Source organism: Epinephelus lanceolatus, chromosome 15 (assembly GCF_041903045.1).
Source record: "Epinephelus lanceolatus isolate andai-2023 chromosome 15, ASM4190304v1, whole genome shotgun sequence".
Lineage (NCBI taxonomy): Eukaryota > Metazoa > Chordata > Actinopteri > Perciformes > Serranidae > Epinephelus > Epinephelus lanceolatus.
In genome coordinates this window covers 41,317,293-41,331,730 of record NC_135748.1, presented here as the reverse complement: position 1 = coordinate 41,331,730, position 14,438 = coordinate 41,317,293, and the positions used below count along the sequence as shown (strand labels likewise).

The 14,438-nt window shown below is 41.3% G+C and overlaps 1 protein-coding gene across 1 annotated transcript in view; it reads left to right on the top strand.

Annotated features, from left to right (window-relative positions):
- The window catches only part of akap6 (A kinase (PRKA) anchor protein 6), a 279,493-nt gene that overhangs the window by 198,867 nt on the left and 66,188 nt on the right, over positions 1 to 14,438 (top strand). The window contains exon 16 of the mRNA XM_033643340.2: positions 11,141 to 11,287. Within this exon, the coding sequence (XP_033499231.2) occupies positions 11,141 to 11,287 (147 nt within the window). The remainder of the gene's footprint in view (positions 1 to 11,140; positions 11,288 to 14,438) is intronic.

Here is a 14,438-nt window from a genome sequence, read left to right as displayed (position 1 = left end):
AGCACCCAAATGACCAGCAGCGGCCCTGTGACCAGGTCTCACTGCTGGGAAGACTGTGTTCTGTTGGAGGACAGAAATCATAGCTTAGTGTTATCTAAAAGATTTTCAATGTCATGACTGAATCTTTGGGTGATTTTGGCAATGAGGGAAAGTCAGCGAGATTTCAGACTGAGTCTTCAAGAAAGAGCTTTTATTTCTCTGTAAGGTCCATTCTGTAGTGCTGTAAGACACTTAGAAAAACAATCTGAGCCTGTCAGTGGCAAAAATGAGCACTTTTAATGGAGTTAAATTGACGGTGCACAGTTGCCCCACAAGATTACATTACAACTGGTTTCGCCACTGCGCCCTTTCTCTGTCTCTCTCAATACTGGGCCAGTTTCAAAAACTGTTGTCTCCATCAGTCACTTGGACACAAAAACCTAGGAAAACAGGGTCCAGGTTGAAAACTACCAGAGTTTCCCTTTAAACTCTTAACTTTTAACTTTCTAGCTTCACTGCGCCATGTGTCCAAGTCAGATTCCTGTTTAGATTTAGGGACTAAAGCGATGTGGATTCTGGACTCGACATACTGCCAGTAGCTGTATTAGTTGTAGTAATAAAAGTGGCCACCACAGTATTGTTAGAGCCTTTAGTAAAGCCAGGGTCGTAGCATGAGGACACAGTGGACATGTCTTTAATATTTTTGATAGAAATTTGTGGGTTTACATATCATATGATTATTCCCGTATTCTAATATTTAAAATTGTGTCCTTTTGGCCGGTGAATAAATAGAAGAATAGAATTCCCATGCAGTTTGGAGCTTGGAAAAAGCATTTACAACTTCATGTTGGGGAAGAAAATTTACATTCTGCTGTCTGATATATATCAGTAAACTTTATAGATATAATATGAAAGATTAATGTTTGTCATTCACTGCCCAGTATCTTTAGGAACTTTGCTCATAATGGGCAGTTACATGGATTATATCTGGTGCTCATTCAGAAATGGATGTTCACTTTTTACTTAACCCTAAACTTTTCCTAAACCTCACTGTACTTAAACCATGGTGTGTTTCCTGTAGCTACATCTTCTTGTTATTGTAAACATCCTGTAATTACCATGGAGATAGGCAATACGTGTCGGGGGGGTTATCTCAATATTTTTAAAAATCATGGCTACGGCCCTGAGGCAGTTGCTTTAATTACAGAAGAAACAAGCAAATAGAGATATATTTTACATCTGTGTATGAAGAGGAATCAACCATGTGGGCTCAGTAAAGAAGAAGAGGGAAGGGAGCACACAGAGAGGAGGAGGAGGAGGAGGAGGAGGAAAGTGTTGTCTTATGACAAGAGGGAAGCCAAGGAGAGAATCAGTGTTAAAATGACACACAGACAGGAGGAGAGAAAAGATGATGATGAAGAGGAGGAGGATGAAGATGCGTCCTTATCACTTCCCCCGAACTTTAGTTGCCGCGACAACAAAATCGTTCCGTTACGCAGCCTCCGACAAACTTCTCTCATTTGGCGGATAAGATGAATCTGCGAGAAGAGAGAAGGGGAGAAAAAAAACTAATGTTCAAAATGCATTAAATGTTTTTCATGTATGACTGCATTTTTGCTGACATTTCAGCTCCGTGCTCATTAATATGGAGACCAAATTAAACTTATGATTGCTTGTTGATTTTCTCCCCCTCATCCCTCCTCTCTCCTCTCCTCCCCCTCTCCCCCTCTCATCTGTTTTGTCAAGCATTTATCCCTCGTTTCTCTGTGTTTTTGGAAAGCTCTTTTTGTGTTTTCTTAACCCATATTCATACTGATATATATTTTTAAAATAATAACAATGTATGAGTTTAAATATCTGCAGTATATTAGACTATTCCACCAGTTATTGCTGCTTCGCATTTGTTGTTGTAGTAGATTTTTGGTATATTTAGATCTGAATATTGGAAAATAGGTAAAGTTGGAGCTGCAAATTACAATAATTGCCATAATAGAATGATTTGTAAATTATTTTCTCACTTAATTCATTCATCATTCAGTCTATAAAATGTCAAAATTCACATTTACAGTTTATCTAAGGCGGAATTACTTGGTTCAAGGCTTCCACTAATTGTAAAATATATATATATCTCCATAGTAAACATTTTTGTACATAAACTGACACATACATACACACATACATTATATATACTATAATAATGTATACTGTGCCATATATATAGACACATTTTTGTATAATTAAGTACACATTAGTGATGTTAATAGTTAACCATTAATTAGTTAACCGCTGAAAATATTTTTGACTTGTTATGCATGTTGGTCTGTGGGTTAATTTTTCTACCCCTCAGTTAACTGCACTATTCACAACCTGGATCTGGTGAGAATTAGCTAGCAGCACAGCTCATTTGGCGATTACCGCCAGTGATGCTAACCTGGTGCCAGCATGCATTGCTGGGGTACCTGGTGGCCACCCACCAGTCTCTCCCAGGGTAGTAACAGTATGTAAGCTGCTCAATTTTGAGCCGCTAACCCCTTTAGCATTGATGAAATTGCATTAGCTCTTTGAACACCGCTAGCAGTGTCAGCAAGGCTAATGGTGCTAACATAGTTAACAGTGCTAAAGAGGTTTTTGGTGTGGAATAAAGAGACTTAAAACACATAGGACTGGACGTTTGAGGGTTTACTGGCGAGTAAGCCAAAGAATTGGTACACCATGACATCACTTGACACATCTACAAGATTTCCAATACACACATTAAAAGGTGTTTCCTGTCACTTAAGCTGCTGTTTCCTGTTATTTCGATAACCAGTTCTGGGAACAATTGCTTCTCCTCACCGACCCCAATTTGGTCAGAGTCATGTCAGGTCATCTATGCTATATTTTGCGGCTCAAAATTACTCACTTTGACTAAGTGGAGGGAGATCGGAGGGTGGCCACCATGTACAGCAGCAACATGGTCACTGGGACAGTCACTAGTAGTAATCACAGCAGCGCAGAGCGGACAAGGCTAAGGTTAGCTGACGAGTGGTGACTGGAAGGTGGGCTTTGAAATGTGATCCTTAAGCTCCAGTGGAGCGCAAGACTAATATTTAAAATGAAAGGCCTCTTGTTTTTCACATAATTTTGTGTTTGTTTGTTTTTTTCCCTTAAAAGTTAACTGGTTAGTTAATGGTTAATGGGTGTTGTGGTTATCGAAAGCAAAATTAACTGAAACTAACATCCGTACAAATGTTAACAAAAATGTGTTAATCACTTTCATATTGTCTGATGTGTAGAGTTTCATCTACCAAAAGAACCACATGCACATGCTGCCTTTTTATTCTACATAACGGTTCACATCATATTTCAGACTTCTGAGGGATGAAATGTGTCACAAGTAAACAGCTTTAGTGAAAGTGGATCTTCAACATATGGGACTGAGGCAACAACTAATTAATTTAAATTAGTCACGATTGATGTTTTGTGTTTTTAGTCTCAGACACTGAGCCGCTGCTCTCATCAACACAAACTTTAAACAGCTTCAACAGCAGAAAGAGTTCCTACATTATCCAAGAGACCAGGAGAAACGAAAGGTCAGAGGTCAGAGGGGTCTCTGCATTTCTCCTGTGAGCCCTGAAAGTGATCATAGAAGAAGATGAAGGTAGAGGAGTTGGAAAGGATTATCTCCTTGTAAAATAAAGGTCCAGAAAAAGTGGAACTGTGATTCACATCACTTTGTCGCACTCACACACTATAAATGTCCATATTAAGCAGCCTGAAATCTAAAACACTTACTTTTCTCTTTTTCTCGCGCAAAAACTGAGCTTTTTTAAATGAGTACCAGAAAACATTAATCTTGTATTTTAGTGTAAATGTAGCTTTTTTAAAAATGATGATGTTATCTGGATAAACACACAAGAGCACAACTTCCTGTCGCCTCAGACTTTCTCTGTGTTCACTCAGTTTAAATGTCAGTAAAGACAATCAAACAGACGAGCTGTTAAAAACTCATTCACATCATTTTCACACATTAACAGTTTTTTTCAGACATAGCTTAAAGTTAAAATCCACTGAAATCAAACTAACTGTACAACACAGCCTGTGACACTTCGTATCCTTCACTGTGGGAACGTTCACACGCCAACGACTAACTTTTTTCTAAGCAATCATTGTGTAAATAAGCAACCTACGACTTTATTCAGCAACTTACATGACTTTTTGACAGCTCATTGAATGTGTAATCTCTGAGGAAAGCATCAAACAAGAAGGGGAATCCTTCAGCCCCTCTCATTTTTTGCATCATCGCCAGTTTCTTGCTATCCTTCGGTGATTTTAGAGCTTTCTTAGGAAATATTTTGCCTGGACTCCCACTTTGTTTAATGGATCTCCAACCCTTACTGTGCTTTACTATATACTGACACAGAGAAGCAAACAGCCTCTTGTCTCTGTTAAACTGAAAGCCTGCCGACCAAGCAGCAACTTTTGGGGCTGAAACGTGAAGCCAGTGTAAAAGTGCCAAAAACTGCAGTTCCTCTAATGTCCACTTGAGGCTGGCTCCAGGAGCAAGTCAGTCCCCACAGACCTCCATGTTAAAATGGCCAACTTTACAGCAGAAATAAACATGTTTACAGCCTGGTACAAAAACAGTTTTGGTCTCTGTAGTTATTTTCAACATTTATGACAACTGTATGGAGAGGGAATGTTTATAGAATTCACCTGTTTTTATTTCATTAAGGTTTAAAGCTATGCATAATTAAAGACAGGGTTCTTTGAGTGACAGGTTGTCTGCTGATAATGTCCTCTGATACTCAGTCAGATCCACCCCTCCAAAGCTCCAGCCTCTCACCCAAACCTGGTCACTTCTGTCTCCAAAAACCAAGATGGCACCGCCACTATGCCAAACTGGAGGCTTCAAACCAATGAGACATCATGGCAGCTTAGTCAATTGGTTTTACACTCTATGCTGCAGGCATACAGCTCAGCCAAGTTGCCAGAAGAAAATGTTGCCATTGTCTTTCTCTAGAAACCATGAATATGTTGCGTTTCTAAACTGATGTAGTGTATGAGCCGACTTTGTCTTTGGGAGGGGGTAGAGATGGTTGATGGCAGGTCACCTAGATGAGACAGCTCCCAAGCTGCACAAAAAGTGGTTGGTTTTCACCAAGTGCCACCAGAAACAGATATATTAAGCCATTAAAACATGATCTTTTCCTAACCATTACCAAGAGGTTTTTGTGCCTAAACATAACCACACGTTAACCACAGCATTGTTGAACGTTTCAGGATCTTCTCACAAACTTTTCTATGTTTTCCTACGAAAAGTTATGCACCCAAATTTGTACTTATTCCACATATTTCAAAAAGGCTACTAAACAAGGAAGCAGTCCTGAGCCATCTTGTAAGGAGGCATTTTGGAGTGATAGATGAGTTGTAAAACCCCAGACTTTCCTCTGGGGTCACATGTTTGTAACCGTGTGAACTTTTGAGTCATTTTAAGGTGCGTCCTCACCATGTTTCTTTTCCTTAACCTCCGTAACTTTACCTTCATATCCTAAGTATACATCAAGGATGTAACGTTATTCATGGGGTGCTAACTCGTAGTGTATCCCTGGTTTGCAGAAACATACAATGGCAACATTTTTATGGTGAATGCATGGTACAGAGATGTATTTCCATGCATATCTTTAAAGTTAGGAGGGTAAGTGGAGCATAACTGTGCCTTACGAGGAGATGTGATTGGCCGTCACCAGGTTGTCGCTCTCGCATTAGTGGACACCTCATAAACCTTTTCTAACGTCCACACGTCTCACCCCTCAGTTCCTCCTGAGACTCTGAGGAGTGCTGGGAGGTTTAGCTCACCATGTTCAGCCCCCTGTCACGTCTCTGGTGTTTGTTAGTGTGGACGTCCACTCGTGTTGTCTCCTTCACTCTGTTTATTTACTGTATGTTTCTCTTTTCTTCCTCATACACACACACACACACACACAGACTCACACACACACAGACTCACACTCTTTCTTTGTCTTCTCCTCTTCCTTCTCCGTCTCTCTCCGTCCTCAGGCCTGTGTATCTCAGTCCATCCTTGCATGGAGATTGACTCGAGGCATGAATACATCACAACTAGCCATCCATGCATCCCCCCCTCTCCTCCCCCCTCCTCACACCATCACTCTCAGCCTCCCCTCCTCCCCTCCACCGTCCCATTTCTCCAAGATCCCTCTCTCAGCACTTATCTCAAAGTTCGGATCTCATGCATTTTAATCGGCGTGTCTATCTTCCTTTCTCCCCCCTCTCCCTCTTTTCTTTGACTTTGGATCAGTGGCATCCTTCAAACAAACAACAACAACAACAACAACAACAAAACAACCTCCCTCCCTCCTCCCCACCGACTCCCTTTCCCCTTTTTAAATCAATATTTGCCATCAGCGAATAAATCGTATAATTTCCTGACTGTTAGACGAGTGCGGCACCGACATATTTACCTTCCACTCGTCTCTCTTTTTTTTTTTTGGTCCTGTCGATCCCTCGTTCTCGCGGCGTGGCTATTAGCTAAGTGAAGGGGATGGATGGCTGTGAAGCGCCGAGCGATAGCATCTCCATCAGAATTGGCGACATTGAAAAATGGCCGCCGCCTTTCTGATGACAGCGCAGCAAAAACACACACACACACACACACACACACACACACACACATGCATACGTCTACTTACACACACACACACACACACACACACACACACACACACACACACACACACACACAGAGTCAGAGAAGAGACATTTAAATATTCAAATGGGGCCGGGCGGTAATGATAAACGACAAGGGAAAAGTAGAATCAAGTAGCTATCGATGCAGAAAATGAAAAGAGGAGAAAGAGAAAAGAGAGGAGGAGGAGGAGGAGGGAAATTAAGCAAAAAAAGATGGAGGCATCGAAGGAGAGTTACGCTAACAAACTGAAAAGAGGGAATAAAGAGAGGAGATAGATGGAGAGCGATGGAGAAAGAGATGGATGCATTGAGTAAATACCAGAGGAGGGCTGAAGGAGTGTTACAGTAAAGACAACAAAGTGTTGAGAAATGGAGGGAGCGCTGTAAGTGAACAGACAAGGACAAAAGGAGGAAGAGCAACAAAAGATGAAGGGACTCAAGATAAAAACAGAGAAGAGAAAGAGAAGGACAGCGGAGGGAGGAGGATGAAAAAGGCTGAAGTGTATTTTCAAGAGGAGGAACATGAGGAAAAGTTGTTGAGCAAACGAGAGGGAGTGGATGAAGGAAAAGATTTGAAAGAGGAGAGAGACTGATGTTGTGAAAAGAGAAAAAGAAAAGGAGGGAGAGAAGACAGAGGTCATGACAAAATGAGTTCAGACTGAGAGATTGAAGATGAGCATAATAGAGAGAAATTAAGCAACAAGGACGGATGAAACGAATGAAAAGAAATCAACCAAAAGTGATGAGTGCAGCATCAGAAGGCTGCGGCGCTGTAACTGGAAAGATGACGAGCAGAGAGAGAGAGAAGGTCATGGAAGAATTCAGTGTGTGAGGCAAGAAAAGTGAATTACTTTAATCAAATAAAACATAATACAAGTAAAATTATTAGTTGGGCTCAGCTGATGAAGGGCAGTTCTCTCTTAATACCCTAAACCCAATTTACACTCTATGGTATAACCTCACATAGTACCGCCTCAGTTCTGTTGCAATACTTAAAAAAAGAGTCAGCGCCCTTTTGAAACCAACAACACTGTTTATATTGTCACATGACTCTCTGGAGGCCATGTTGCCTTCTTTACATGGTTCAGCTCCATCATCTGTCTCCACAAAAAAGTCTGAAAACATCTTTGTCAGTCCTTTTACAATCTGGGAAAAAATTTTAATTGTTTAATACACTTTATTTTATAATAAATTAACAGAAAATTGTTAAAATGTAAATGTTGCCTCAAGCAAAACCGTACGTTTAATGGAATCCCACCATAACCGTTTTTGGTCTTCAGGCTTCCCACGGTCATGGAAAACCTGGAAAAGTCATGAAATTTCACAGTCTGATTTTCTAAGCCTGGAAACGTCATGGAATTATTAGACAGCATTGGAATTTTGTTGTGTAATGAAATTAATTGTCACAGTAATCTGCACTAGATAATCTTCCACGTCCAACTCCAAGGCTTAAAAAACATACACCTGCATTCTTATGTTGCAGCATTGTTGTCCAGACCTGTATCCAGAAATGAGTTCATAATTAAATGTGTTAAAATACAGTGATAGTGTGACCAGTTTCATTTTCTCCCATGCTTTAAAGTCAATGTCAGACTGATGTACTGTTCGTGTAACTGTGCCCATAGTTTGAAGTATTTGAATTAAATGTGAGTATAACCAACAATAAGAGATAGGAATAGGCTGGTGATTGCAGTTAATTGTAGTTTGAAGATCAGAGGCTGAAGACTTGAGAGGAATGATGGCTGAGGTGGGCAGGGAATGGTGAAGCAGAGCAGGCAGAGGGGCTGAAGATAGAGCCATCCACATCCAGAGGCAGAAAATAAGAACGAGATTAGACATGGCTGGTTATGGTTGAGGCTGGCCTGGTGAACCGCTGAGGAGACTGAATGATCTGGCAAAGTCTGGATGTCTGAGCCGGGGTTTTAATTCTGCAGTGGCTTGATTGTAGATGAGGTTTAGGTGTGCAGGTTCAGCAGCTGCTGGCACTCAGGAGGATTGACAGACCCTTTTAACTTACTCTACTTTATGACAAACCTTTTTTCTTAAATCAACTGGCATCATAATTTGTACCACAGAGGGTTAATATCAGTGACCTAAGTGAAGAAGTGAGCATGGCATTAATAGAAAAGTGTTGTGCAGCTCCTCCGCTCCCCGACCACAGTGCTCAAACAGAAGCTTAAACCAGAAGGAAAGAAAGTATTCAGCAACACTTCGTAGAACAAAATGCAGCATTTCTTTTAAAATCTCTGCAGAAAGGACTCTGCAGTCTGCCGTCAAGGGCTGCTGCTGCGTTTGATTCCTGCTGCACGTCTGTGGAGCTGCAACAGCTTTTACCTTTAAAGTGGTCAAAGCAGCAAGTGAAATGTGCCAAAAACTCCTACGACTGCCTCAAACATTTCATCATGAGATGAGCTGCAAACAACAACAATGAAAAAAGATCTGCTCTGTTTTTAAAAAGACCAGTTAAAGGAATACTCCGCTGAAAAATCTGACTTTTGAGAATCAAATACTGAAGACACCTTTAGGCTCGACTGCAGCTGCAGTGAGACGGATTCACAGCAGTTACATCGGATTCAGGTGGAGACCCAGAGTCAGGGTGGAAAATATATCAAGATAAAACTAAAGTCAAACATGTCTCCTACAAAATATGTATTTCTGTTGTCAGATACAATTTCGAGGAAACATAATCACTGCTTGGATTAAGTTCCTAAATGTGAACAAGTGTGTACAAACATGGATGGATTACTAAGTGGGCTTACTGGGAACAGGCCCTTCACCTAAATATCGCTCAAATTAACACGTACTGACCAGGAAGAGACTCAAAAAATTAGTGGGCGCCTTGCATATCTATGCCCAGGGGACATTCGCTCATCATCCGCCCATGATTACAAAGTGCAGTACTTTGACACAGTGATGATATTTAAATGTTTAACCTCTGATGATCTTTCATTTCTCTCAACCAAGTGCTTCGAGTTGCTCAAACAGAACCATAGAAAGTGTTAATCATGCTGAAGTTGCTACTGATGGAAAATGTGAGAAAATTACATCCTTTGTGACACGTTCACTAAAAATGATTCCATGTTATGTTGATTAAAGGACATAAACTAGGCAGCATCACATGCACCACAGAAAAATGTTGGGGAACGCAAATTAGTTGTTAATGAGCGTAATTTCTAGGGTTTCCATGTCTTGGTATACGCTCTGAAAACTGTTGATATATTGGCAAAGTATTAACTGTTGATTTATCCAATATGAGCCAAATTGACAAAAGGACAAGGTTGAAACATTTCAGAGCCAACTGTCAAACAAACTTTGATACTTACAGTAAAAGAGGAAGTAACTCTTAACTATGTTTTTAGAATCTGTGTATCTGTCTGTCCATCCAACAGACCTCGGTGCTGTTTGACAGGTTAACAAAGCCTGGAAGATCTTGTATTAGATTTTAGCAATTAGAAATGTTTAAGTTGCGTTCAAATTTGCAGAGGTCCCTGTTTTGAGTCCTGTGGGGCCCCACAGTTCCTGTCAGCTCCCTGCTGCATCCAGTAAAGGCAATACATGCCCCAAGAATTAAAGGGAAACTTGATTTGCAACCAGCTTTGTATCATATCAATGTGGGTAGTGCGCGGAAACAAATCTGGAAAACGGAAAAAACTGAGATCAAACAGTAAACCCAAGCTTTTCGAGTATAAACCAAGTTTCTTTCACTGAGTTTTTCCTCGCTTCAAATGTTTCCAGAAACATGTTGTAGCTCACTGTTTAACTGTAATATGAGATTGTGTCTTGTCAGCTGGCCACCATTGTTTCAAACAGACGGGTTCGCATTACGTCACCAACCAGCAATAGTGTTAATTGGTCTGGTGTAGTGCAGTGCATTCTGGTAGTTCTTGAGCAAAAGCGTCCTTCTTCTTTGTTCTCTCTGGTTCTGTGGCACCAGTTTCAAAAGTACTCAAGTCTTTCTACTGTGGAGACTTTCTATTTTTTTAAGGCCATCTTTCCAGCAGTGAAATACTTCTTTAGGTTCTTTAAAAGACAAACTCCACTGAGCGGTGGTCCATCTCCCACATGTCCCATGCCTCCCTGTGTCAGACATTACATAACCATGAGGCCACTCCTGCTGCAGTCTTTGCTCCCACACTCCTCTGTTGCATGTTTTCAATATGCTATGAGGCAGAACTTGACGGTGTAGCTGCCCTTTAAACTGTGAAAGTGGTACCTGTCACTGCTTAGTTCATTAGTATTTGAACAAACCATTCTGATGATCTGCCCCTCGTTGTGATGTCACCAGAGAAACTAATCAGATGATGAGTTCAGTAACAAATGTTTCTAACAAGCATCTGTAAATGTCACCAGTCTGCTTCATACACTTACAGTTGTTAAACCAGTTGTTGTAAAAAATAGAAAAGTATCCCCGCTCTGGCTCGGGTGACGTCTGTCCATCTGCGTGACGGCTGTCTGTCCTGTCGTGTGTCTCCAGAGCAGCCACGCTGAGCTGATGATGATGGAGAGCAGGAAGACGAGCCTGCTGGGCCGAGCAGAGTCTCTGAAGAGGAGCGGGACCGAACTGCCCGAAAACTTCCACCGCAGAGTACACAACCTAACGCACACGTGGAGACAGCTGGAGGTAACACACACACACACACACACACACACACACACACAAACAGAGATATGCAGTCGAGTTTTAAAGAAGCCAGACATAGAGATAATATCTTGAGGATCACACTGATATTTCTGTTGATACAGGTGTGTGTGTGTGTGTGTGTGTGTGTAATTTTAGGCTAATCAGCACTGATCTAATCTGGAACATGAAGATGATAATTAGTGTCGTCTCAATTAAGGAGCCCTGCTGCCACCGTGGCCTTTAACTGTGTGGTGGAAGGTATACTGGGACGGATGGAAGAGATACATAGATGAGATTACCTGATTACATAAAAGTTATATGGATGGATGGATGGATGGGTAGATGGATAACTGACAGTTGGTTGACAAAACACTACCAATTCAATGCCGTTTTGGAGCTTTCAACCATAAAACGGTCTTCATCAGTAGTAAACAGAGTTTGCCAGTTGTCATTGGAATTGTAGATGTTTCGATTTTTAGTTTTCCCCAAGAACTTTTTGCAGTCTTTTGCTGTCTTCAACTGGAACTAGTGAGTTTATAATTACGATGTGGGAAGTCGTGTACACAACATGGTTGGTGTTCAAGTGGTTAAGTCACACATGGACACTATCGTGAGCGAGTAGAAGCCACTGAGGCTAAAGGCTCTGGCACGCCAAGCTGTGGTTTGGCTGTTAGTCACTGTATGGCCATTGGTGAGTGTCACTGGCCCTAGTCTCTGCAGTGTGTCCCACTCCATTGCCCCTCAGTGGCTTTTTTTTTTTTGGCCAATTGAGCGTGTTAAATCGGCTTCGGTGACAGTGGAGCCTGTCAGTGAATGACGTCACTTGAGGGGTGTAAACAGGACAGCCAGCAGGATGGGACTATTGGTAGGATGGATGTGATGTTTCGATGACGTGTTATGTGTGCAACCCACTGCCCAAAGTTGCTGGTAGTAGTTAGCGGCTAACTCAAAGGAGAACGGTGGCCGAAAATGTCCACAAATTGGGGGGGACACTGAGGTCCAGGTCCTTACCCTCTGAGCATGGGACGAAATCAGCCACTCTATAACAGGGATGATAAATATTTTTTACTGTCATGTGATGCAATTGATATTATTTATAAATCGCTGCAGAGACGCATGTTATATGTCACACTCAAGGCCAACACTGTTGTGTTAAATGTCACGCCATTTTTGTCTCTGCGATGCTGACATGCTATTTAAAATCACATACTGGAGTGAACTGAAGCTGCCCTCATTTGGTTCTGTGTCTGCAAAGGAGGCATAAAGGAGGGACTTTGTCGCAGCTCTATATCACGATCTCTGTGTCAGAAGGACTGATGTCACTCTTCCAACTCACATAACTCATGAACGAAACCTATAATCAGTTTAAAACACTGAAAATAAAATGAATGGCCTGTTTCTAAGCAGGGCGTCACTCAGAAAGTCTTAGTGGGCAGTTTTGCAGAAATCAAACAGTTACAGAGCAGTTTGTTGGTTCAGTCAGCTGGAGGAAGAATTCAGGTTGTTGTCTGAGTGAATCAGAGTCGTGTCAGTCGTACGGCCCACTGTCATGAGGCTCAGTGGCCGATCAGTGATGGTAAATTGAAAATTACATAAAGGTTCTTTTTCGTGCTCCTGCAGAGGTGAGGACGCTCAGGATGCAACAGTTCAGATTTGAAATGAATTCATTGGGAGCAGCATCAGCTTGACAACGCTGCCTCTGTTAGATGGAGCTTTCAGACACCAGGTGATAATCAGGTCTCAGATGGTGCAGCTAACCCTCGTGTCCTTGTACACAAAGTTTCCTTCAAGTCGTCTTCACAGAACAAACTCATCAGAAAATAGAAAAGCAGAGAGGTGTCTGCACAGGTTGTGATGGACCGTGTGCTCAATGTCGCATGAGAAATAAACACACAGACACACACACACACACACACACACACACACACACACACAGCTGTTCATTTTCCAATCTGTCTGAAGTGACTCTGCGCTGTCGAGTGATGACTGAAGACTTCAGTGATGTCAGTGTTGGTGGAGGCTGTGAGAATGAGAGTATGTCATTGCTGCAGGTTACACTTAGTGGCAGTTAATAAAATAACAATAATCATTGTTTTATTTATAATAATCATAACATGTATGTTTTAATAGATAATTTAGATTGATGCTGTATAATGTTTTATGATTTATAACAGTTAACTAATTGTCGAAATCAGATCATGAGTGACTCTGTTGCACAGTTGTCAGGATGAAGTGTTGAGTTTAAGTAACATTGATTGAATTAAACTTCATAGATTGTTGTGTGATTGTCAGAGTATCTCACTTAACTTAAATTTTGAAGTCAACCGATAGTGGATTCTTAAAAGTTGATGAGATAACGATAACTACAATACCCATGAGCCTAAGCTGCTGTTGCTGTGGAGAAGCAAAAGCTGCAAATCAGAGCTGTAATAACTTCTTAAAGCTTTGATGTTGTAATTATTGACAAAACATTATAATAATAATGGACATAGTCACCATGACGTCACCCATCGGTTTGTGGACTCCCGTTTTGAATCCTCAAGTTGAGCATTTTGACCATCACCAGCCAGAAGTAGCTTTACTTGGACAATAGTTCTGAGATAACCCTAACACTGTAAACACACCAGCGTTGCCACAGTGTGGCACGTCACGTCATCCAATCTTTGTCTCCCACAAGACACAGCAACAGCTACAGAGTTCTCCTTATGCATCAATCGTGATGAGTCGAGCTGCCATAGGAGCAGAGAAAAAGAGACACTACAGGAGCTGGTCTGTACAAGCAGAGAGCAAGTTGGGAAAAGTGCATTTAATTCACGGGGTGGCGAGGCTGAAAACAGCACAGTGGCGTGAAGTAGGGCTGTCAACAAATATTCTAAATTCGAATTGTGTGTGGACGGGGGGGGGGGGGGTCCGCGGTCGTTTATAACGTAATGTTAAAGATAATTGTTTTATGTGTTTTAATGTGTAGGTATGTAAATGTTTTCAAAGACGTTTATGTTGAAATAAAAATACCTACAAGTAGTTATGTTTCCTTGTATTAATACATATACAAGTATGTTTCCTTGTATTAGTTTGCCCTCTTGTGGACATATTGGGAAAAAAAATAAATTCAAATGGTTCAAACCTGTGAATTATTTTTAGAAGGAATATT